This window comes from Clarias gariepinus, chromosome 1 (assembly GCF_024256425.1).
Source record: "Clarias gariepinus isolate MV-2021 ecotype Netherlands chromosome 1, CGAR_prim_01v2, whole genome shotgun sequence".
NCBI lineage: Eukaryota > Metazoa > Chordata > Actinopteri > Siluriformes > Clariidae > Clarias > Clarias gariepinus.
The window spans coordinates 29,829,515-29,856,439 of record NC_071100.1 but is presented as its reverse complement, the minus strand read 5'-3'; the positions used below and the strand labels follow the sequence as shown (position 1 = coordinate 29,856,439).

The 26,925-nt window shown below is 35.8% G+C and overlaps 1 protein-coding gene across 1 annotated transcript in view; it reads left to right on the top strand.

Annotated features, from left to right (window-relative positions):
- tbc1d19 (TBC1 domain family, member 19) overlaps positions 1-26,418 on the top strand; it is a 28,626-nt gene extending 2,208 nt beyond the window's left edge. Inside the window, exons 4-21 of the mRNA XM_053500647.1 lie at positions 6,739-6,814; positions 6,918-6,992; positions 8,176-8,239; positions 10,529-10,575; positions 10,973-11,083; positions 11,227-11,299; positions 12,201-12,239; positions 12,643-12,755; positions 15,921-15,995; positions 16,807-16,869; positions 18,320-18,404; positions 19,664-19,708; positions 19,884-19,916; positions 21,850-21,959; positions 22,081-22,172; positions 23,599-23,714; positions 23,891-23,961; positions 26,261-26,418. Coding sequence (XP_053356622.1) covers positions 6,739-6,814; positions 6,918-6,992; positions 8,176-8,239; positions 10,529-10,575; positions 10,973-11,083; positions 11,227-11,299; positions 12,201-12,239; positions 12,643-12,755; positions 15,921-15,995; positions 16,807-16,869; positions 18,320-18,404; positions 19,664-19,708; positions 19,884-19,916; positions 21,850-21,959; positions 22,081-22,172; positions 23,599-23,714; positions 23,891-23,961; positions 26,261-26,335 — 1,363 coding nt within the window. The 3' untranslated portion in view covers positions 26,336-26,418. The remainder of the gene's footprint in view (positions 1-6,738; positions 6,815-6,917; positions 6,993-8,175; positions 8,240-10,528; positions 10,576-10,972; positions 11,084-11,226; positions 11,300-12,200; positions 12,240-12,642; positions 12,756-15,920; positions 15,996-16,806; positions 16,870-18,319; positions 18,405-19,663; positions 19,709-19,883; positions 19,917-21,849; positions 21,960-22,080; positions 22,173-23,598; positions 23,715-23,890; positions 23,962-26,260) is intronic.
- Positions 26,419-26,925: the final 507 nt, after the last annotated feature.

The following is a 26,925-nucleotide window of genomic DNA, read 5'->3' as shown; positions in this document are numbered from 1 at the left end:
AGCGCACCATCTGTAGTGTTATAGGTATCACAACAAGCCACAACACCTGAAATGCAAATATATAAATATATAAAAAAGTAAGTAAGAAAAAAAAACATGAATAAATGATACATTAATTGCTACACAAAAGTATCGCAATAAGTAACCGGAAGACTTTACACCCACTCTCACTCATTCTCTACCCTGATACAGCTGATCCGGTAAAAGGACAGGTCTGAAGCCTATCCCAGGGGACTTGGGCACTAGGTGGGCTACCCAAGGATGGGGTGCCAATCCATTGCAGGGCAAAAGCACACACACCTGCATTATGGGCAATTTGCTAAACTAAATTAGCCTAACTAAGCATGGAGAGAACATGCAAACTCTACACGCACAGACCCGACGTCAGGGATTAAACCACTACATCACTGTGCAGCAGAGACATTATAGAATTTACATTTTTCCCTTTTTACACGTATTTCATTAGTGAATCGACATCATTGCTTGATTTAAAAAAAGACTTGATGATAAAAACAGAAAAGAGATGGATAAAAACATATGCATCGATTCTGTGTTTCATTTAAAAAAAAGGGATGATGTTGTCTAATCAGATGTTCTCTTTGGTAAGAGGTGGTAGCTTTAAAGCAAACCATAACCAAACTGATATTTATATTGATAATCTATCTTTTGGTTAAAAGTTGAAAGGTGACATGCATTCATATAAATTGATAACAGGACCTTTGCCAAATTTAATTGCCTACATCTGGGCTGTAAAATCAACAACTCACAGCAGAAAATTGGTTCCAACCCCAGAGTAGACATTAAACATGCACAGCAACACTGCTTTGTTGGGGGATACAAATTTTTGCACTTGACTTCACAGGTCTTTCTAGCTCTACTCCTGCATCTTTTTTTTCTCTGTGTCTCCTTCAGCGAATAACGTTATTATCTTTCCATGAGCAGAATCAGGAGTAATGAAAACTAATAAAAATGTGATACTTGTGCAGGGTAGTGGCCTTCTGAACCTGGAGCTAAGAACCCATTATATATAAAATGCAATGGTTTATTTCCTGCTGTTATTAACAGCCAGAACCATCTAGCCAGTAGTGTGTAGTGTTCATGACTTTATGAAGAGAGGACAGTTCTTGGAAAGGTTCGGTTATACCCACACAGTGTGAAATCGTTGTGTTCTCTTTGTGTAGCTAATTCATGGCTGTTTAAACTTCTGCACTCTCTGTGAGGGTTTACTGTGAGCTTCATCAGATTAAAGACTTTAAAAAAACAAAACAAGGACACACATTTAAGATTTTTTTCACTTATTTTTAAAATACCTAAAACAAAAGTATTATTATTATTATTATTATTATTATTATTAAGCTAAATGTAATTTGATTTTATTTAATTACATTACATTATATTGTAGATGTAGATCTCTAGATCCCTGTTGTCTTCTAACTAACAGAATATGCATGATCGTAATCATTAGAGGTTTATACTTTGAGCTTTTAATGCCAATGCTGTTTTGCATAAGAATTGAATCATTTACACTATCTGACCAAAATTTTATGCACACCTGATCGTCACACCCATATACACAAGTTATGAATAACATTAAAGGTTTTGGGTTCCCCTTGTGCTGCTTAGGTGGCTCTCGCTTTTCGGCACAGGACCTCTGGGAGCGTGCCGTGGTGTCTTAGACCGGGCTATTAGCGGCGGATCCTTTTGGTGCTGTGGGTTGCCGGCCTCAAATGTAGCGAGCTGTGGTGCGCTAAGTGATTTTTAATACCTTTCTATCGTGGCTACCGTTGAATTTACTCAGCAGTTTGTGCCTTGTTGGCTTTTCTGTGCGATTGCACCGGGTTGGCTCGCCTTTGTTCCTTGCGTGACCATGATCCTGTCACCATTTTACTGGTATATAATTGATGATCAGTATTATTCAGTTGACTTACCCGTTATGACTGATCACTGTTTCCCAAACTGCTGCCACAAAGTTCCAGACACACAGTTCTTGACAGTTCCGTATGCTGTTTATTTTAAACTGAACATCGTCTCGTAGAATCTAAATGTTTCATTTCTGTCGATCAAAATCTGGAGGCACATTGAGTAACATTGCCTACCCCATTATAGAGTGATTTCTCACTAATCATTATGACACATGCTCTAGGCAGTTGGTCCTGTGACACACAGCCCGATACAAACCAGATTAGAATATTGAATACCCAGTCTAATAATATGAGGTTGAATCATCAGTGTGTCAATGAGCCGATTGACACTAAGTGGTGAGTAAGAGAGGCACAATTCTGTACATTTTGCAGTATTTTGTATGCAAGTTGTTTGAGGGTCGCTCTAAATCACATGACCTGAGATATAAGAGAAGAGGCGATATCCTGCAAAAGAGACAGTGAGTTATTTGCATTTAAGATCATATTTCATACCAAATCCTGTGTGATAGTGGAGTTTACAGGAGAAATAATCTTCAGTGAGCTGCTGCTGTTCAGTCACTGAACGTGATAGATACTGTAGATAGAGCGAAAGTAACCATGTCATGTTTCCTGAACTTGTAAAGAAGCTTCATGATGGTTTATACTCCAGGTTTCTCTGCTTATTATCAGGTTTGTTCAGATGTTACATTTTAGGTAACAGATGTGTTTTTTTGTATCTTATCTGATACAATATGATTTGGTAGAATATAGTTGAAGATTTATTAAAGAGTCTGACTAGAAAGAGTAAATGAACTATTGTGATGGTATTCAGTTTTCTTGTAAATTGGACTTTAAACTATTCTGTAAAGTTTCATCTGTCCTTCCGTCCATCCGTCCATCTGTCCATCAATCCAACAATCATTTACTTCCGGGGCTATTCAGAGTGCCTTGAACTCCTACAGAACTCCATAAAGTTGACACTCAACATGCAGAAGTTGCATGCCAATCCAAATATCACAACAGTGGAATAACATGTAACGCCATGCTACTGTTGCTTCTGTGTCATGTGAAAAGAATTGATCTTGGGGCAAAAAGCAATCAGGTATTGCAAGAATGTGTTGATGAATTTTTATAGAGCTGAAAGATTTGATTTATAAATTCACATTGAGATAATGTTGACACATATTGTGATTGCGATTTAAGAAAACAATATTTAACTCTTAAGTACACAGTTTAGTTTTAAAACTTGTTTAGATAGACTAAGAGCAAAGATTGGCACTAAAAGTAGAGTAGTTGCATGCTATATTTTATTTTATGCGTTTATTCATTTCTGAAATCCCTCTTTCACAACATTGCCACCAAGACATTCATGAAAGCATCTGTCATTCTTTAGTCTCTAATTCTCTTTTGTAATGATTTTGGCAAGTGCTTCATTTATATTTTTTATATCACTATTCAAAAGCGCCAAATTAGTCATTCTTGGTCACCAAAACCATACACACACCACCAGTTTGAAGCAAACAATGCAATGATGAATGAGTAGTATGAAATGAAGTATTTTCAGTATACTTCAAACGCCACACACATTACTGCCTATGCATACATTACTTGTAATAAATTGCATCTTTTTGTGATTAGGTAATTGCATGGGTTAATATTGTGATGTCAATTTCTATGTGATTAGTTGTTTTTAACAATGAGCTTTATATTAATTAATTCTAATACACTATAAGGCCAGAGTACTTGGGCATCACACCCATATGTGGTCTTTCATGGGTACAAGTAAAAATATGTGCAACATGAATGGGACCTCAGTCCATCATAGGATTAAAATTATAATACAGTTATTAAAAAGATGTTTCCAGTTAATAATGTGTAAATCTCTATAATATCTAGAACTAGCGCAAGTCCTGAAAAGAGTTTGTATAAATAATTAAAAGGTTAACGTTAAAAAAAAGCTGATCAGCTTTAAATATAATCAGTGATCTCATTATTTCAGGTTGAAGCCAACATATTTTGGCATTTCTTTTTACAGTAGAACTCTCTGCCTAACTTATTAATACAAAGAAATAAAAGTTTGTAAGGTTGAGCATCTTACAGCTTATTTAAGTGTACTTCTTTCTTCATCAGCCAAATACACTCCCTGTTCAGTATGGCGAGTGAATCACAGATGAGAAATCGATAAAGAAGATCGTTTAAGTGTAGTTTTAAAACAACTCCAGTGTGTTAAAATGTACTTATACCACTTCAGTGCTGTTATTTCAGTGGGGAAGATGTTAAGTAATTCCAGTAAAAAATTTTTGTTCAGCTTTTCTAATTATATACTGTATTACAAATTAATATCTATTGGTGCAGGTGGTTGTTTAAATTGAGCAAGGAGCTTATTAATAGCTTACTTCAATGAAGATTATTATATCCAGCACATTACTGTTCATAACATTGTAACATAACATTTATTACTCAACATTTTGATTTCATTTATGATGCAGGTTAAACTTCAGGCAGATATACAAGTACTGCAAATGTTTATAAAATTCTGTTCAGGGTTGATTTAAGACACACCCACAGTTTGATGTATGTACAGTACACTGTCAAAACTTGGGGTTTCTTACCTGGCACATAACTGCTCTTAACCTCACTTTCAATTAACGTTTTGATTTATTTTATGGCGCAGGTTTAACTTCAGGCAAATACCAAAGTAATGCTTAAGTAAAGTGTCATTAAACTCTGTTTTTTTTTTTTTTTTTTTTTTTTAAATGTGATGCTGTGACAAGATCAGGCTGGACAGACATACAGTACAGACTATTTTCTGAGACTGGTTTCGGGTCTCCGAATGTATGAAATGTAAAGATATTATTGAAAGAGTGAGTTCTGACCAATGCACAGACAAAACCTTTCTTTTTTATATAATATGTACAGTAGATATATTTTGAAAACCTTGGTTTTAGAACCAAGGTTTAAAACCATATACTTGATCTATATTTAGATGTGTATGGGTATGTGTGTATCTGGGTGCAGTCAGAAAGGGAGTGTGTGTATTCTTTTGTTAACTATACTTGTTCTCTAGGATATCTTTTCCCAGTTGACGTGTATGCTTATTTTCCTGTGGCTCTGCAATGTGCGGCTTCACTATTTACTCCAGTGAAGCGTGACGAGCAGGGAATCTTGGCAGCCGCTTTGTTTATTTCCTGACAGGTGGTAGTAAATTAGGCTACATAAATCTAATAGGGTGACCACACAAAAGTTCCTCAAATCACTGATTTACTAATCCTGTTTTCCGACTACTCATATGGAAATAAACAATCAGGCTTACAGGTTTCAAGTGTAGCTTACAGGAGAAAATGGATGGGTTCTATCTGTATAAGCGTGGTTCTACAAATGTGCGGAGGACATGACTGAACTTATTTTATATTTTCCATGATGCTGTGACAAAATCTGGCTGGACAGACATGTAGACATACAGACAAACCTACAAACAGACAGAAAATCTTGGGAGGTTTCGGCTCCTTCTATGTATGTACAACGGATATTAAAAGTCTACAAATGTCTTTTAAAATAAAAGGATCACATAAAGGATGATTTACAGTAACAACCAACAAAATACAAGCAAAAAACAAACGGAACAGTATATTTTAGGGGGAAAAATAACCTGGTTGTGCATTCCTTAACTAAAGCAATGTTAGCTTCTTCTGAAGCTGTTCCTTTGTTGACTTGGATTTGTGCTTTGTGTTGTTATCATCATTTCTTCATGTTCTTGTTCTTTGGTAAATTATGGAAGGTCGTAGTATTTTTTTGGGATGGATGTCCACTGCGGTGTCCAATTTTCTTCACTTGCTGATGATGGACTTCACAGGGTTTTTTATGGTACATATAATAATCTGGAAATTCTTTTGTATCCCAGTCATGTTTGATACCTTTACACAGTGAGTTCTGGTACATGTTTTGTGGCTCTAGCAGTCAGATGAAACGAAGAAGAAAATCCTACAGAAACAGCTGATCTGTATTTGGGGTTAATTCTTGGTTTTATTGGTTATTTTTGGTTTTATTACAAAAATTTGCAATAATAGGGGTGTGTAGAATTTTTAAATCCACTGTATGCATATTCTCTCCATGAAAAGCATGTACAAAATATTTAATGTTCAACAGTTTTTCATATTAATCACTATATATGATACATGCATAATCCATATACACTCAGCCAAAACACAGTATTGGTGCTGATTTTATTATTCTTTTATGTTATACATATAGTGCAGTAAATGTGCGAGCCAGTTCTAAAGATTATGCAACATGGAAGTGACCAGTCTTGCTTTACAAAAACAAATTCAAGTTGCTTACATCAGCCGTTGTGGAGAGATGATTTTATGTTTGCCCCCAAAATGGCCATTTTTTAGCGTTACACTGTCTCTCTTTAAACAATAATAATTTGTTATAATAATGTATTTTGGTAAAAGCTTAAAAAGCAAAAAATATCTGTAGTGTAACCATGTCAAATTCAATATTGCAATATCTTCACAAATTTGTTTTCATGTGAGATCTAAATTGGCCAAGTTCATTAAAATCAACTGAAGAACTTAAATTCGAAAAACGTTATTGACGCTACATAAAAGGGCATGAAACTGTATTTAGCATTTGTATGCATATTTACAAAACATGAGGCAAGGATCAGGAGATAAGAAGCATTAATTATTATGAAAAATGGTGTTACATGATCCTACCTAAAAATTCACCTTTTCACCCAAGTTCACTGCTCTTTTTAGCACCAATTCCATGTTTTGGCTGAGTAGCTACCTATAACACTTGGCTTGAGTTGTGTGTGTGTGTATGTGTTGTACAGTTTGCCTCCACCCGCTCACCCTGCAGCTACCCCTGAGCACATGAAAGAGCCGCTGGAATACATGCGCAAAGCCCAGGTACAATTCTTCTTCCTCAGTCTCCACATTCACACTAGTTCAAACCCTTCTGTGCTCCCCACACATCTGCACCACTGTCTGTGTATGGCTGTGTTTTTCACAGGCATGCTGGGAGAAGAGGATCCTGAAGAGTTTGAACAGCATGTGTACTGAGTTGGGAGTCCCACTGGCTCGAAAGGTACTCAAAAAAATACACCATGTGCGAATTGAATGCTAGAACGCTGGTTTATTTCCCACTGAACTAAAGCTGTTTCATAAAACAGAACCACTAACTTCCCATAGAACCATATTTAACCCTTAAAACTGAAGCGGCACGGATCTACATCTACATCTACATCTAAGCATTTGGCAGACGCCCTTATCCAGAGCGACTTACATTTTTTAAATTTTTTATCTCATTACACATCTGAGCAGTTGAGGGTTAAGGGCCGTGCTCAAGGGCCCAACAGTGGCAACTTGGTGGTTGTGGGGTTTGAACCTGGGATCTTCCAAACCGTAGTCCAATGCCTTAACCATGCCAGCAGCACACCAATTTAAAAACAACACCAACTGCTTATATGTTTTCAGATATGTTCGATAGAACCAAAGTTATCATTACTTTTAAAATGCAAAAAATTTACTACTTCCGGAAAATGGGAATGATGTAGCTAAAATGTCACATTTACCAAATAGTGCATATCATTATATATGACATATTATTGTTTTTGGAAAAACATGTAATTATATGTATCCGTGCTATTTCATCATTATTATTATTTTTTTTGCTCAGTAATGTTTGTATAGTTAATAAAATAAAATCTCATCGTATTGCCTACTGTAGGTTGTGCTGAATAAAAAAGGATACCATGTTGCACAATCCTGAGCCCTATGTATGTTTATTAAAACATAGCAATGCAAAAAGTGACTAAAAACTTTGGGTTTTAAAGCCTACTTTCTTATAGAACCAGTCTTTAACTTCTCATAGACCTAAAGCTCAAATCCAAATGTTTAATCCACAAAATCAAATGTATAAGTTCTAACTTGATATAGAACAATATGTTTAACTTTTCAAAATCAATAAATAAAAAACCCTTTGATTTTTTCATCAAGCCCAAAGTTCTACCATATTACAAAACCAAAGAATTAACTGCTTATATAAACAAACGTTTTAATTTCTAATTGGACTTTATAATTTATTATGTAAAATTTAATTGCTCAAACATGGCAAGTTTCTACAGAGCCTGTAAAAAAAAATAAGAAAAAGCTGAGATGGAAAGATTTGATTTCCTCATAGGGTGAAGAACATCAGTTTTAACTCCTTATAGAACTGAAGATATAAAATGTCCATAATATATTTTTTCTTGATAACATTTATTCCACAGCGACCTGTCGCAGAACAGAGACAGTTAACGAACAAATGGAATGAGATGGGCACAGATGAACCAGGTAACACATGCATATCATCTCATTTTAATCTTTTTAAAGATGTGACTCCTTTATATTGCTCATGTTTTTTTTTTTTTTTTTTTTTTTTGCTGTGGTATTCAGAAGTGACACTAAATGTACAGTATGTGATAAAACATACAGACATCAAATACACCGTCAACTTTGAGCATCTTCTCATGTCTGCCTCGTCTGTTTCTTGTTGCCGCTACAGGGTCCAGAGTCTATAAAAGCTCTATGAAAGCGACATAACAAAGTTCAACGTTCTGTAGTGTATTCGGCTATTGTGCATTGTGACATTGAGATTTCTCTTCAATTTGCTGGTGATGTGAGAAGAGTAAAGTGAGTTTTCCATGTTCCGGTTGTAAAAGAGTTTGGAAACTTTAGAAATGTAATGCCTGAATTAAACAAAAAGCATAAGAGACAAAGCCTGCAGGCAACCGCACATATTCTCTCTTCCCTTGTAAAGAAAGTACTGTGCCTGAATTTCTTCTAGCAAATAATTTGCTACTGTCACACAAGACGCAGTATCAATAGTTTAGAGCATGCCATCAAATTCAAACATACACTACCAGTCAAAAGTTTGGACACACCTTCTAACTCTACATATTTTTGTTTTTTTCCCCCCTATATTGTAAAACAAGGCATCTAAAATATGCAATAATCTCCTTTAAACAGTTAATATTGAGGTGTTTCTGCTACTTACAGTGCATCCGGAAAGTATTCACATTGTTTCGGTTTTTCCATATTTCGTTATGGTACAGCCTTATACTTTCCGGATGCACTGTATGCCCTGTAAAACCCTTATAACTGTGCTGTTAGTTGGTACGTTTTGAGGCTGGTAACTCTAAATGAACTTCTGGTTCTGGATCTTGCTTTCCTGGGATGGTCTTCATGAGAGCCAGTTTCATCATGGTGCTTGACTGGTTTTCGGAATGCACTTCACAATACTGTTCTTGCAAGAACTATTCAACAACAGCTGACCTCTGTGTCTAAAAATAACAACTGACTGTTAATTACTCAGTGCCATACTGTATGTTTTATTTAATTTTTACAATAAAAAATTCAGTAATGTTCTATAATAGATTTTGGACTCAGTGTAACGGTACATAAATTGCCACACGAAAGCATCACTAAATCAATTTTCCATCTCTACTGTTTCTACTCTAGTGCTTTTTTCCCTAAATGCATGCTGTCTGTGTTTACAACTGTACTCAGGGTGCACTGAGATAAAATTATTAACAGAAAGTATAGATAAAATGTATTAATGTGCTAAAAATATAATCAATAAAAGTCCAAAAATGTAAATAAATTAAATAAATAAATAAAAGTAGCTTTTTACTTGAAAACATAACTCACATATGCATGACATTATTTAATAACGAATTCATCAGAAGTAAAATATTCTGTAAATAAGGAATATTTGCCATGTACTAGGATTTGATTTCAAGACAAACATGATTTGGTTCAAGCCTTTCATAAGCTATATTATTTTTTCTTTTAAAAATTAAGAAACAAAATGTATTAATTGTCTTATCGCTGTGACCGTCAATCCACAATGCAGAATAAAGTGCTACTGGAATAACATAAGTTTGAATATTTGCAATAAGTATAACAAGGACATCAATGATTGAAACGGAGGTGAATGCACAGAAGGGAAAACCCTTTTTTGATTTCATGTTTAGAACTAGGGACGATTTATGTCTCTTACAAACCAGTCAAACTATAATTCTTTTATTTTATACTGTACATACTAAACGTTTCCACACCAAAGTGATTGTGTGTTTTTTTGCTCTGGCACTGTGCAAAGCGTGCAGTAGTAGCCAATGACCGACGCCTTCACAATCCTTTTACACATTAGCTTTGCTTTCTCCCCGTGTTTGTATGACTGTTACCCTTTGTGTTTATTTTTCACCTTTAGCATGTTTACAGTGCTCTTGTGGAATATAACAGTTCCATAACAGTGTTATCGCTCCACAGCGTATACGATAACATTTGCAGCTGTCCGCTGGACGCTGGCATAAACAGCTTAGCTTGTGAAACCGGAGCATGTCCAGACTGTTGGAATGAGTCCCGATAGCAGAGCTCACCTCCCAAAACTCTCTCTCTCTCTCTCTCTCTCTCTCTCTTTCATCATGTAGAACATGCAGATAGCATATGAGTTATTTAATTCGTATTGTATTAAATGTAATGTTACATGCAAAATGTATTGTTTAAACATCCTGTTCCTATACAAACCTGCTTCAAGAATGCGAAAGCTGTTTCTGTCTAATTATTAGTTTTTATTTCTAGATTTAAGCAAGTTCAGACCTGTGTATGCACCCAAAGATTTCCTTGAGGTGAGTTTCTCAGTTTGACTGAGAACATCCGCTACTGTTAAAGAGATTCAGGTACCTGGGATTGAAATGGCTGATTGGATTTCAGGGGAAAATGTTTCTATAAATAACTCCGAAATGGTTTAAGAGATGCTGTCTGCGATTGACAGGCACAAATACATGCTTCCTGATCACAGGATGTTTTCTTTGAGCAAAGCCAGTTTTCTTATGATTATCTATAATAGATGTACATACACACTGTTTATATGGTCTATGGAGTATACTGTTCTGCAGGTGGGAATGAGGAAACTTTTTAAAGTATGCGACTGTTAACATTACAGCACATGCTAATGACAATATGTGGAGCATCTTGTGAAACATATTACGTGATATAATATGGCCATTTCTGCTACTTCTGAAGGTGTTGATTAGTCTGAAGAACCCCAACCATGAATGTAGTGAGGGACTTACAGCCAGGAGCCACTGGGGACTTATTCAGATCTCCCTCAACGTCCGTGATGTCCCACAGATGGTGACGTTTTTAATCACATGTATTTCTTTTTTTGAATTCTAACTTTAATATTCAGTGATCAGAGTAAATCTTGAACTGTGCTTGCTAGCATTGATGGAGTATAAGTACAGAACAGCAGACTCATGTCCTGCATCTGTTTTTAGAGAGAAGCTTATCCAGAACTCGGCCTGAATCACGGCCAACTTGGAATAGACGATCACGCGCACATCCCCCCAGGTATTCCATTATGTTGTCCATCCATCTGTGAATGGCATGTTATCTCACTTCCTCTCACTCAAATCCATCCAATTCTTTGTTTCATATAGTGCCATCTTAAAGCAAGGAAAAAAAAAGGCACAGCATTATTGCTTGATGTAAATACAGCCTGCGTTAGTTTGTCAATTTCAGTCTGGTTCACAATCTTAATAAACTTAGATCTAGTCATTTGCTAAATTATTGAGTAAATCAATAGAGTTCGTAAACAAAAAAATACAATTCTAGTGATTGCTCATTAATTGTGTACGTTCCCTGATTGTTATATAACAGCATACCAAATGAATTACATTAAATAACCAGTACAGGACACAGGATAAAAACTTGGTTGGCAAATTATTTCCAGTATGCACATACAATTGTACATAATAAACCTGCATTTAAAAAAAATCTGCAATATATCTTCTTTTTTTTTTATATGCAAGGTATTGGCAAAGCACAAAAATGCTTACCTGCAAAACATAATCCATACTGTAAAACATATATATAAAAAATAGAACAAATTGCACAAAACAGCAGCTGCTGTGAATGAACTAAATGTATTTAATGGATTTTTGGCCAAAAAAAGACTGTACAGTATAGAGAAATAAAGGAACTCTTTTAATCTCATAACTGTATTCTGCTATTCTGTAAAATAAAAGTCCATGTTTTTTTCCTGATACCCTTGTGATTCAAAGAAACAATGTACAAAATATTGTTTATTAGCTTGTTATAATTTTCGCATCTTTTGCATTGAAACCCACCTATATTGGGTCATAATAATCATAATTCACCGAATTGACAGCACTGCATATGAAGTAACCAGATGAAAGTGACTACAGTCTTTCATTGCTTACTGCTCTTTCTTTTAATCATCCTTACACAGATTTTTTTGAAAGTGAACACCTTCGTATTGGAAAGAAAGGTAAAAAAAAAAATTGTATGTAATTCCAAAGGTTCTTTCTGTTTAATAGTTGTTGGATGTCAATATTTTGCAGAGAGTATTTGTATAATGTCTGTTATCCCAGTTTTAACTGTACATGACACACCTGGTATTGGGAAAAGAGAGCAAATAGAGTTGCTTTTTTACAGTTCCCTTTAGACGTACTGTACACATGTTTAGTACATCACACTCATCTCTCTCTCTCTCTCTCTCTCTCTCTCTCTCTCTCTCTCTCTCTTCGAATTTTAATGGTGGTTCATCCTGTTGTTTATACAGTCAGTGAAAGTGAAGTGTATAGATTAACTTTATAGCTGTCTTGTACCTTTTGAAAGTGTGTACAATGAGTGTGTGTTTGCGTGTGCGTGCGTGTGTGTGTGTGTGTTAGTGTTGAGTGAGCAGGACAGTGCAGCTGCTCAGCAGTATAGCAGACAGGGATGCCCCAATGGTCTCAGAGCTCAGTTATGGGCTCTAATTCTCAATGCCACTAATGATCCAGAGGTAACCCATACATTTGTCACTGCTTTCTACATGTTTCCCTGTCTGAGTAAACATATGGTTAATAACCTACTGTAAGTAAATGTAACAAGAAATAAAATACAGAGAGTGCCTATAGTAAGGTGATCTATGTAGTGAAATATAGAGGTACATACACTGGCATTCCAAAGCTTTTGTAGAGTTGGGATTCACCAGTGACTACCCGATAAATTATTATCACAATATTCAGGCACCGATTTGATTAATATTGCGACTTTGGGCATTTGAACAAATATTATACCTTATCTTTACTCAACAGCTTTATAACGGAACTGAATTTAACTTAAAATGAAAAGCTACAGATTTACTGAGCACATATCTCTGTCATCCATCATCATAATTATTTTTAAACGAACCTAGGAAATAATCTTACCACATAGGATGCCAGTGTGGGAATAGTTTAGAGTGTGCCACCTGCAATTCTAAAGAAACTGTAATGTTTTACCGCCTGATATGCATCCAAAGGTTTCAATAGTGTGGAGCTTTTAACAGATGTTTCAAGACTAATTAGCACACATGGTGTTTTTAAGACTGGTGGAAGAGTTCTGGGTTTTGAGACTAGTTGGAGGCTTTTTAAAGCACACAACTTTTGATAATGTAACGCCATAAACATGCGTTTCTGTTGAAGCACTCTCATTTACTCTGCACAGAATCGGTTAAATCACACATGATCGATCACGGCTGATCAAACTGGTAAACTGCCAGATCTGTTCAACTGGTGCATCTCTATTATAAAATGTAAAAAATCAATTCAATCAATGTGGCGACATGTGTCAATCAATGTGGAAGAATCAACACAGCAGAATCACAATTCATAATTAAATTGATTTCCCCCATCTCTTCTATTTTGTATTATTGTTGTTTAAATAACCTCATTTTATTCACTACAAAAATAAATCTGCCTAGGAAACAGTTGTAAGGCCATCAAGAAATGTTTTTTAAGTGTTTAGTGATGAAACCGTTAATAAATGACTTTGGAACTGCCTAGATTCTAGATAAAAGTGAAAATCCATATCACTTTTTTTTTTTATTCATGTTTAAATTTTAATAAAATGGCTGTCTATGAATTTTTATATGTAGGTTCACTGGGCTTCACAAGTGTGCCAGCTTTTCATTAGGCACTAATTTAGAGTCCCATTAGGACTCTATCTGAGAAGGACCAGTTAATTCCACAAAGATTTAAGTTTCATTTAATTCCTATTCCGTATCATTTAATTTGTTCTGTGGCAGTAATAGCGTTCAAGACTGTAATAAAACAAAATTTGGGATTCAGCAAAACTATGGGAAAAGTTCTCAGATCTGAACGTTTCCCAGGTTTAGTACAAAGCACTATGCTTTGTAGAGATGAGATACCCATACTAATACTTTGATTCCACATTAACTGCTATGATTAAAGAAGGTGTTTTTTTCTATCCACTAAAGAACTTCATGGTTAAACTATTTCACACATAAATCAGTAACAAACATTATCAAGTGTAATGACATATAAATCCCCTCTTCTGGCTGCTCCCCTTCAGGGTCAGCACAGTGGATCACCGGGTCTACATATTTGATTTGGAACTTATTTTCTGCCTGATGCCCTTCCTGACCCTGTCCCATTTATCTGTGCTTTGGACCGGCACTAAGGGTGCACTGACTTGTGCAACCTTGTGAAAGTAATAAATAATAAAGTCTGTAGAATAAACATAAAATAAGTCATAAAAAAGGAGAATAATGATTTAGAAATATATCTCCTGGCCCAAAAATAAATTCTTTCATCCAAATTTGATTACAGTTTTTAGATTAAAAAAAAAAAAAACATTCGTCCGATATCCAGTCCTTTTCTCTGCTTTTTCAGATTTTTGCTTGTATTGTCCAAGTACTGATACTGGCCATTAGATTTGATATGATTTCATCTCTGGTGGAAACTCGTCACTGCTTATGACCAGGAGAACACCACTCCCACAATAAAGCATGGTGGTGGAAGCAACATGTTTTGTGGATGATTTTCAAAAGTTTAGGATGTTTTTCTCTTGATAGAGATAGAGATATATCCCGTACATCTCACTGTTGTAATTGTAGGCATAGGTGGTTCTGTCAAGTTATAACCCAGGGGGTGAATACTTATGCAACCAAAATACAGCATCTCTGCTTTTTTAATAAATCATAGTGTCTGGATCTTTCAAAAGTGGAAACAGTGACTTCAGTTATAACTAATAAATGATTTAATGATTCACATATAGAGTATGCCCAAGTTAGCTTTACTGTAAATGTACATACTGTAAATGTACAAAGTGAATTACCTTTACGCTTAGGGAAAAAAAAATCTAGTATCTTAAAATATTTGAGTTTTACACTCTTAATCCAGACCTATCTATCCTTATATTCAAGTGTTTAGTGACCTGACACATTTTCCTTTAATTATAGGAACGTTTAGCCATGTTTGACATGCTCTGGCTGGTTTCCTTTTACACTGTTTCCTATCAGATGACAAGACCTGTATTTGAGAAAACTTGTAAAAGCATTAACTACTTTCAAGTCAGGATTTTGTTTCTTAGGTGAATTGCGGTTATGACATTCTGAAATAAAGCAGACACCTGATGGCTGTAATTTATAGTTCTGGATATAGTTTTCCACATCTCTGCTTTTTCATAACCATCCTTCATTTGCTGCCAAAGAAGAACAGGAAATGTTCTTTGTTACTTCCTGTCCCCGGCTTGGTCGAGATAATAGATAATCAGTAATTCTCTTGAAGTCAAAAGAATTTTGAGTCTGCTAATATCTGAATAATAATATGATGGCACTTTGAAAAATTAATGATGATCATAACATTGGACTCCATATCTACAGTATTATAGAGCCTTGTGCATTCTAAATATACTATATATAATGGCAAGGTTGACAAATTATGTTCAACTATTAATTCAATAATGTTTCCTGGTTGTTTATTGTACTTTTAATTGCTTTTAAGAAAAGAAAAGTTGGTAATGTTTATCAGAGAAGTGTAGCTCATGCTGTCAGCCACTTTGGTTTCTGACTTAACAGTTCTTTCAAAAAAAAAAAAAAAAGCATCATCTTCATGTGCAGTTTTATGGTATTCCATCATTCAGTTTAGATTCAATTACCTGCCTTTTTCTTTCTTTTTGCTAGAACATCATGCATTATGAGCAACTGAAGGCTGCAGTCATCCACCATGACCTACTGGTGGATAATCTAATATATAAGGTACACTCATACACGTTTGCGAATGTTTAGAAGGTGCAGTTTTTTCAAAAAAAGATAGATTTTGTGTCTGAGTGATTTATATGACGTTTTAGGTGAATTATATATTTTCTGCCCTTCTTTAAAATACTCTTTTTACATTTTCTTGATTAGGTTCAAACCAATCTCTGGAGTCATGTGTTGTTCCAAGGTCTTGTTTTCTTGAAATGGACAAAAGAAATATGATAGAAACTATAAACCCATTTCTGTAAAAGATGGCATGTTTTCTAAAATGCAATAAAAAGCAAAAATCCACAAATTAAATCTTTTATTTAACTGACAAAAGTGCAAAGAACTAGCTCTTGATGTCTTGGCTGACCAGGTTAATTGTATTTCCTATATGCTGTGTTATACTGTACGCATAAATTTAATAAAATAACGATATTATAGAATTAGTATTCTTAGTTCCCAATTGAAAAGTGTAATTAAAATAAATTGGAATCATATTTATTATTTTACATTTACAAAATGCATTAAAGTTAAATGTTGAAAGCATGTCTTTTCATTAGTTTCTTTGTTAACAATAATAACAAATTACATGTAAATGTTCCTTATTGCCTTAATATATTTCCCACCTTGTTTGTATTAGTAAAATCACTTTATTAGAATTAAACCCCACTTTTTTGACTTGAATATTAGCATGCTTCCAAGTGGTTGTTAGTCATATTTGATTTCGATTAGATTAGTTGGGCAATTATCATATTCTGACTAACAAATAGCCTAATTATTGAGTGAATACGTAATTCAATTCTGTTTCTTTTTCCACTGACCTTAGGATGTAAAGCTGACTGCAAGTAATGACGACTATTACTTTGTGTTTGAAGACTTTCTGTATCAGGTGAGTGTTCTAGCCAACCTCACACCATATGACCTTTCCCAACACCTTTTTTGTATAGTGTTACATTTCTTACTCGTGGCACATGTTTATCTCACCAGCATTGTGAGGACCTTCCATTCGACATAATTATTTGTCAGTGGAAGGTCCTCACATAGCAACTACGTGATTCTATTTTTATACCTAACCTTAACCCCAGTAGCCTAAAGGAAGCCTTTTGTTTCTTTTTAAATAATTAAGGAAAAAAAACCTGTCTGGGGACCAGACAGATGTCCCTACAAGGTCAAAACTGTCAGACATTTCTATCCCGCCTCCCACCAAACACACAACCACACAACCTGGTTAATGTATTTCACTTCATATTTTATTCTGTATACTAATTTTACATTGTTTCATTAAACCAGTTTATACCATTTCTGCATGTATTTTGTCATGCCATTTTTCACATTTCTTTTCAAAGCCCTTCTTTTTACAGAAAGATAATATTGCATTATCAGAACTGTGGAACGCACACAGCATTATAAACTAAACTTTTCAAGTACATCATCTATTCAAGCCCGCATTTCTTCCGTCATGATAATACCCAGAATATGCAGGCCTGCACACTGCCAAAAATATCCCCGAACCTTTTCAATCATAGATAACGACTTACGTATTACACTTTGCGTGGATTGTTTCACTTACAGTTAAACTCATTTTATTTTTAGGTTCCTTAAATACAGTACATCTGACCCACATTTAACTCGATGTAATTACTTTTTTCAGCAACGAAGGCAGCTGTAGTTAACATCCTGATAGCATTTATTGTGCAAGAACCAACTCAAAGGTGCTAAGGTGTAGTGAAATGTTGCAAGAGCAAGTTCTCTGTCCCAGGCCACAGGTGTGAAATGATTAACAGCAGCATGGCCGAACATAAATATTGGTTTTTTTCCTCGAAGTTTCCGAGCAGATAAAACTGTGTTGTCTTTTGATATGTTTTGTAATAGCAAGACTGTTTGCAGAGTGCTGCAGTTTAGTTATAGAAAGGATCGATATTAGAAATGCACACTTGTCTCTGGAATATAATTCATTATATTATCTTTTATTTATTTAATGCAAGCATTTTTAATAATGTGAGGTTTTCTGTTCATTAAAGCAATTGATTAGTAAAAAAAACACTAAAATGACCAGAAATGCATTAACTGTAACTAAATGATTTCTGTTCCTTTTGTTACTATTATTAGAATTTTTGGAGTGTGATGATTGACATGTGATATTTAAGTACTGTGCTCTTCAAATTGCACCTGATCAATTTAACATAGATGTAAAAGAAATCACATTTTCTGCAGTCAGGTGACTTTACTCTCTCTCTTTCTCTGTGTGTATATGTGTGTGTGTTTTGGGGCAGGTTTTTGAGGACACAGTGTACCCATAATGATAGTAATTCATGACAATTTGTGTTTTTTTTAAACAGGTTCTCTTGTGTTTTTCTCGAGACACTGCTGTTCTAGAGCACTTTAACTATAATAGTGCCACTCCTCCCAAATCCTACATCCAGGGTAATGTCCTTATAAGTGCATGTCTCTCAATTTTACTGCATGTTTGAATCTGCATTAGAAAGTGCATTACTGTTTTGTTATCTGTTGCATGCAACACAGTGTGTTAGTCAGTTATACAGAATTATATTCGATTATCAGGTTAGTTAATTCTAACAAAAATGAATGTGTTAAATAAGGAATAAAACATAACTAAGTACATTTTGGTGTTTGGCAGTTTTTCCAGAGCAACTTACATTTTTATATCATTATACATCAGTTGAGGGTTAAGGCCCTTGCTTAAGGACCCAACAGTTGCAACTTGGTAGTTGTGGGGCTTCTTCCGAACCGTAGTTTAATGCCTTAACCACTGAGTTGACCCTAAATTTACTCTTAAAGAAGAACAATCCCTAAATTTACTTTTATAAAAAGAATAATCTCTGATGTTCCAATCCCAGGAGACTTAAGGCAGGTGGCAGGGTACACCACACATTTAGGATATGATTTTGCTTAATATACTAATTAATGATCATGCCTTTCAATTGTTTGTATATTTTTATTTAAAAAAATGATTATGTCTTGTACTGCCTGGCCTAAACATATTCAAATCATTCAATAATTTATTGGCCTGTTTCAAGCAAAAAAAACATGACTATGACTGGAACCGTGTTAAGAACTAACCAGCACATATTAAAACTGGAAAAGATAGTGATGAACCATCAACTTTGTGGAAGAAATATAAGTCGCAGAAAAAAATAATAAATTATGTAAGTTGCGTAGTTGCAAAAACATATGAAGTTTTTTATATGCTCCAGAGCATATGGATAGGGCTGTTGCACAATAGAAAAAGGTCATGAGGTCTGATGAGTTCAGATTGACAATAATCCAGAGTAATGGATGTGTCAGGAGACTCATCATGCATAGTGCCCGCTGTACAAGCCTCCGGGAACAGTGTTATGATCTGGGGTTGCTTCGGTTGGTCAGGTCTAGACTCAGCAACATTATCTAGCAATATATTTCCAGTCAGCTGATGATCTGAATGTACTGAATGGCCAGATTTTCTCATCAATAGGTTTTTACCTCCCTGATACACAGGCATATTCTGGAACTCAATTTGTGAAAGAGTGGTTCTTGGAGTCTACTGTAGCTCTTAAAATAATGAAATCATCACTACCCTCTGACCAATGAGAATTTAACAGCATTGTGATTTAGCTGGTGTTGTGTTTCTTTGTTTTTGTACCATTTATTGTTCTAATCAATAAAACCTTTTAAATTTTTTTTAGGCAAGACTGGTGCAGAGGAGTTTGCTGTGGTGTATCCTCCAAATGGTACCTATTCCCCACTTCCCTAAATATTTATGTGACCTGTAATGGGACTCTTCGTAATCGTAATACTGTAATAATACTGTACTACTCATCGCTGTTGATAACCATTTTAATGATGGTACCAAACAGGCACAGCTCTCTCACTGGATGACATGTTTCTTTTTTTTTTTTTTTTTAGGTGTTATCCCTTTTCATGGCTTTTCGATGTATGGTGAGTGTGAGGACATTTATTTGCGGTTTAAACATTTATCATATTAATGGGAATCCCAGTACCTGTGCTCATTTGTGCACTCGGTTATTTGGACAATCATGTGCTCAATCCTGTCTATGCTCTAAATTGAGAGCTTATCAAAAGGTCATAAATACAATCCATACATATAATAAAGCTGTAATGTTGGCATGTCTGTGCATTGAAAAGATAAGGAATAGAGCACATAAAAATGTTTTTGGGAATTTTGATCTGTCTGTTTGTGCATGCATCACAAGCTTTGGCCAAGCTTGAGGTGAAATATAGACTTTGCTTCAGTGTAATCAGTCCACGGAAAGAGAAGATACATTGAAATTTAGAAACTTGGAAACATTGAAAACCTTGGAAAACTCATTAGTTCTTCTCAAAATTCAACAGATGGCGCTTTCCATTGTTTAATCTGCGCTTATGTGTGTGCAATAAAATTCCATGCCAACAAAGTCATGGGCACATCTACTTCTAAATATTAAGGAATTTGGTAGGACAGAAGATTGTCGTACAAAACTAATGATAAACATCTTTTTCACAGATAAAAAATACAAATTAGTTTTCTTTTATCGGAGTTTGTTTCTTTTTTTAAATTAAACAGTCCCCTATATTGTCCACAATGAAGTACGGAGAGGTTTTGTATGCCTTCGTTTACTCCTGTCTCTACTCTTAAAACTTTGAGTGCCATTCGTCTGCGGTGTCATTCAATCTATCACACAACATAGCTACTGTACTGATAATTACAGTTATATGACAAGGTCAGATAGTCCTGCTTTGGCATATCTGTATCTTGATCTATATAGTTCTACAGTCTAGTTATTAAATATGACCAAGTTATTTAACCTCTGTTTTTTAGTTTAGCACTCAAAACAATGACACCAATCCAGGCAAACTTTAAACATTCTTATTACAATTATGAATTGGAGAATTACTATGCAACTATTGGTGTTTTCTTAAAGAACTTGGTATGAATCCCGATCAGGGAACCAGACGCAGTAACTGAGGTGTTGCACGGTGCCAGTCCCAAGGCTGAATAAGTTGGAAAGGGTTGTGTCAGGAAGGTCATAAGGTGTAAAAAGTCGAAAAAGAAATCTTTATAACCAGCACCTTATGATTGGAATGAGTTGACCCAGTGCAACTTATGGGCAAGACTTCCTATAGGGGGTTTAAACAATGCATCAGTTAATATTTTGTTAATAAAATTTGGATATATTTTTAAAAAACTGTTCTTGTTGTTTTATGCTAAATAGGCTGTATACCACTTTATTGATCTTTCATGGAGTTGTACACAAAAAATGCTCTTAAAGAGACATTCGCTCTAAATTATGTTAAACTGGAGAGTTGGTTTTAAACAGAGCAGGTGAAATGTTTCCCGTGTTCAGTTTCAGAGTTTCTGTAATGCTTTGCTGGCTGTCATTTTACATTCCTCTTCTTGGCTGACGGATTCGACATGAGTTGCATTCTGAAATGCTTTTCTGCTCACGATGTTGTACAATGTATTAGTTTGCGTTGTCGTAGCCTTCCTGTCAGATTAAACCAATCTGGCCTTTCCTCTCTGATCTCTTTTCTCATCAACAAGACATTCGTTTCTTTTTACAGAAGTCCTGATCTATTTTTGGTGTTACCTCTAGAGGCTTCTGTGCAGGAAAATGAAAGGATTTGTACTGAAATACTTAAACTATGCTGTTTGTACCAACAATCATGTAAAAGTCACAGAGGAGACATTTTTTGCCCTCACTTAGATGTTTGACGTAGACTGATGGTCTTTTATCTGCACGTTTTTATTCATTGCACTGCTGCAACATGATTGTCTAATTGTCCAACAGCATAAATGAGCAAAGGGACAGGTATTAAACAGGTGTCTAAGTCACCACTGATGATATACTATGTGTGTGTGCATGTGATGCAGTGGCTCCCCTGTGTTTCCTTTACAACGAGCCATCCAAGCTGTATAGCGTATTCAGAGAGATGTATGTGCGCTACTTCTTCAGACTGCACTCCATCTCCTCCTCCCCCTCTGTAAGCACTTATTACAGAATGTCTCACTATGCGTCTGGTAGGTGCATGTTTCATGGTCTGTAAATGTTCTGTGTGTGTGTGTGTGTGTGTGTGTCTGTGTGTGGATGTGGGTTTTATACAGGGTATAGTTTCTCTTTGTCTGCAGTTTGAGAGGTTACTTCAAACTCATCTCCCCCAGCTCTTCTATCATTTACAAGAGATTGGGGCCCAGCCGTAAGTCTGAAGCACATTGCATCCTCCTTATGTCATGTGTAATATTACATTTATATGCAGTCAGTTTATATAAGTCAGGCTTTATAAGTCAAGCGCATTGATAGTTGACGTAGATTTAAATTTGCTTTAGACACCATTTTGTAGACACCTTTTGTAAGTAATGGTACTGTCTTATGTCTATAAACATTGATCAGCCATAACATTATGACCATCTGCCTAATATTGAGTAGGTTCCCCTTTTGCCACTAAAACAGCCCCGACATGTTGAGGTATAAACTCCACTAAACCACTGATGGTAAGTCCTGCAAGTTGCTCGCTGCAGCCTTCATGGATCAGACATTTCCTTAATTGGATTAAAATCTGGGGAATTTTGAGGTCGAGTCAACACTTCAAACTCATTGTTGTGTTCCATAAACCATTCTTGAACCATTTTTACATGGTGGCAGGGCGTATTATCCTGCTGAAAGACGCCACTGCTATTAGGGAATACCGTTCCCCTGAAGGGATGTACTGTGGTACACGTCAGAGTGATATCCACATTAATGGCAGGACCCAAGGTTTTTCCCAGCAGAATAGCTTGGGTCAGCATGGGCATCCTGATCATCAGCTATGCGACAAACCTAGATGCTTTGTGTATTCCGACACCATTCTCTCTGAACCAGCATTCACCTTTTCAGCAATTTGAGCCACACTGGCTCTTCTATTTGATTGGGCTACACGGGGCCACCCTGTTGGTAGGTCCTGACCACTGCAGACCAGGAACATTCCACAAAAGCTGCATTTGCTCTGATCCACTCGTCCAACTACTTGCTTCCTATTGAATCCCAGTTTCTGCTTCCAAGACATCAATTTCTCCGACAAAGTATTCTGTAATATATGCTCTGTGATATATCCACGTCCAGGTGCCACTGTAATGATATAAGCAAGGTTATTCACCCCACCGGTCAGTAGTCAGAATGTTATGACTGATTGGTGTATGTTTCTTTACGTTTATTTTTATTATTATGTGATATGGGAAGATTGATATTTAATATTTCATCCTATCCAAACTAGTAAGAAACAATTAGAAGAAAACCAGAAGAAAAAGACCTTTAAGAATATCTTCTTGGATTCAATATTTAAATGGCGCCATCTAGTGCTTATAATATGCACATGCAAGTCTACCCATATAAAATACTGATAAGAAAAAAAAAAGGCATTTGTTTGTTTGTTGGGTTCATTATTTACTTATCAGTATCCTACAGGATTAAGAGTAGCATGGGACACGAAGGAAGAACCCACAACCTTTGGTCAATACTACAAACACTTACCATCAAGCTAGTTGGGCTTAGACCTTTTTTTTTTTTTTTAAGTCTTTAAAGAGACTTTAAAGTTAAAAAAGTTTAAAAGTTTTCATTTTGGTAATAAATAACATTTCCCAACTCAGATTGCGTATCGCCTTTAAGTGGATGGTTCGGGCTTTCTCCGGATACCTATCCACTGACCAACTCTTGTTGCTATGGGACCGCATCCTTGGCTATGAGTCCTTGGAGATAGTAGCAGGTGGGTCAGTCCTGATAGACTCTGAACAAATAAATCAATTTTATAGATGACATTTTTGTTGTTGTTTGTTTTGTGAAATCTCAGTCTGCCGCACTTTTTATAAATGAAGCAAATAATTAATACCTGTCTCGTGGACGCTTACATTTGATCGGCTGTCCTTCTCATTTCCTCTGTAGTCCTGGCGGCTGCCGTCTTCACGTTCCGGGCTGAAAATCTGATGGAGGTGACATCATTGGCCTCAGCTGAGGTGAGCGTGTGTGCATGAGAGAGGGCAAAAGGTACTGAAATAGCGTGTTGACTTACAGCCAGCACCAGTAACCCAGCCTCCCTGAGGCACGTCTTAGAATCGCTGGCCTGGACATTTTTAAATTCAGACCGTGCGCCCTCCCTCCAGGGCCCGTAAATGTCCAGACCCAAATGCATTATGTGTTGCGAACAAGCAGTTTTGTGTGTTTTTCTTTACAGAGATTGAGCATCTTTTAATGCATTACCTCTAAGGCTTTTAATTTTATTAGTGTTACACTTAATGTGCTCCTCATGTAGATTACACATGTGGTTATGGATGGATTGTGTGTTGGTTCTCCCTGAGTGTAAAACAGATTCCTAACATGTCTTTTAATTAGAAACACTTTAATATAGAGGACGGTCACATGAATAGCTAGCATTTTAAGAGCAGCATCATTTGATGCTGTCTCAGGCGACAGTTGGATTGACAGCTGTAGTAAAATTTCATCTGAGTCGTTGGCGGCGGCCCCTGGCTGTAACACACTGACGCACGGACCTGAGGCGAGGAAGGGAAGATGCTGCTGCACTCTATCTGCTTGCTCATGTAGCACCTAGCCCTACTAAAGAACGTACCATAACATACAATATTTTTAGCACCCCGGGCCCGGGGTATGAAACTGTAGACACCCGCAAACATGATAGGAGCCTCTAAATTTACTTACCACCGAGCCTAAAAGGCCAGAGCTTGAGAATGCTAATGTAGAATGCACAACCCATTCTGAAGTTCTGGCCTTTTAGGCTTTATGGCAAGTAAATTAGTTGATTCCTTTTCTACAACTCCCCCACTTGCTCAGCATCTTGGCCTACAGAGCCTGGCTCTAGTTTTAGTGACTACTCACTTTTGCCCTCTTAGGGTGGCTGCTGGACACCATTTTTTGAAGCATAAACAACGCCAAGGGTTTTAAGTGATCAAGTAAGAAATTAAACATGAGGTTAGGACAACAATCAAGAACAGGATGGGCCAACACGGTCACCCCATGCTAATTTATTAGTTTCCAATAACGCCATGTACCAAGGTGGTTTATTCATCTTACACCAAATAAATCTGCCTGTTTTTATTCATGCCAAGGTTAACCTTACCATGGGGGAAAAGTAAGCATAACTCATAAGGTTCCTAACAAACCATACTGATATACTAGGCATGGGTATATTACTGTACATCTGCCTATATTATACTTTTATTTTTGTAAATTAAACAGTTTAATGCTGAGCATCAAAATGCACAAATCGGACCAAAAATGATGAGACCTACAAAGAAAAAAAAGAGGGAAAAGTAAGAGGGAAAAGGACCAGTGAACAAGTCAGCATTAGTTAGCGTTAGTTTGTTGTACAATTACTGTTTCAAATGTTTGATGTTAGTAAAGGGCTGATTCAGACACATCACATCCATACTCTGAAAAATGCTACATCTGTATCACCAGTTTATACGTAATAATTTATTCCAACATTTAAATCTTCACTTTTTGTGCTTATTCATTTCAGTGTGATGCTCTAGTTGGCACGCTCTTTGAAAAGTTAGTCTGTGTAATGTCGCATCCATAACACTGATAAAATGCTAGATATTTGTGTACAGGATGTAAATGAATTTTGTTGATTTGTTTGTTTTTAGCTGAAAATATTACAGTATAAGTTATGCAAGTTAATTTACTGATACCAAACAATCCAGAAGTCTTTGGAATCTAATTATTGCAAAGCACTGACACTGGAGACTCATTCCATAAATGTTTCCTAATTACTCTGAACTTGGCTAAAGCTTTTATTTGGTATACAGTGATATTTAATAATTATAATAATACTAATAATTTGTATTATTTTTATTATCAGTAGTCAGAGTGTGAAGCATTTGTCATAAATGTCCCTCCCTACAGTCTGTTACTATAAACCGCCAATGTGTTAGAAGCAGGTACATTCAGAACTGTTGGCAGAGCTTGCTGTTATAAAGAATGACTCAGCACAGTACAGTGATAGAACAATATTTAACAGACGGTACAGGTTTGTGGTTTGTCTCACACCCATCAACATGTTGTAGTAATAATCGTTAACAATAGTTTGAATTAAACTATTATAGCAATTTAATTCCTAATACATCCCATGTCGATGTTTTTTTATTATAATAATACATCAGATTTCTTTTTTTTCCTGATACAACTTGGAATTATGTGACTCCATCATGACCTACAGCAACCTTTTATTCAAATGTTGAATTGAAAGTGGTGTTAAACATCTCATTTCATTATTTATCGTATCCCTTTTTCTAACAGGCTGTCCTTGCTGACCTATCAACGCTTAAGGTCATGCCTCTCCTGCAGATCTTCCTCTTTGCTACAGCTATCTGAGGAGCGTGTTATGTGGATGTGTGTCATCTAGAAGCGATCAGCCGCATCCATCTCAACCACGTCAATTGTCGAAACTGATGGTGTAGATACAGTAGAAGTAAAAAAAAAATAAATAACAAGAAGAGAAAATTTCCTGTTAAAGTTTGGCTGCATGTTCCAGCAGGTCTTTAATGGAATATACTGCTTTAAAACATTTAATACTGACATTCTCCAGATGGTTCATTGTGTCTGATCTATTACGAGTATAAAATGACCTGTGAAAAATGTACAGTACTCTGCAAAGTCTTGAACCACGCATTATTTCTTCTTATTGAATTAAATGGAATTATATAGATAAAGATAAATGAAAGATATTGGAACAAATGTTTGACTGATTTGATTGACGATTTTAAAATTGGATCTTTTATATAACAATCTCAGCAGCAACCTCATTTCCCCTCTCATCTGTTCCAATCACTCAGCAATCAGCATCAGCAGCATACTAATCCTCAGTCTGATCATCTGTCATCATCTGTACCTGTTTCTCACTGGTTCCTGTCTAAAGTTAGATGTTTTTTTTTATGCTTAAATGATTTCTAGGTCACCATGTG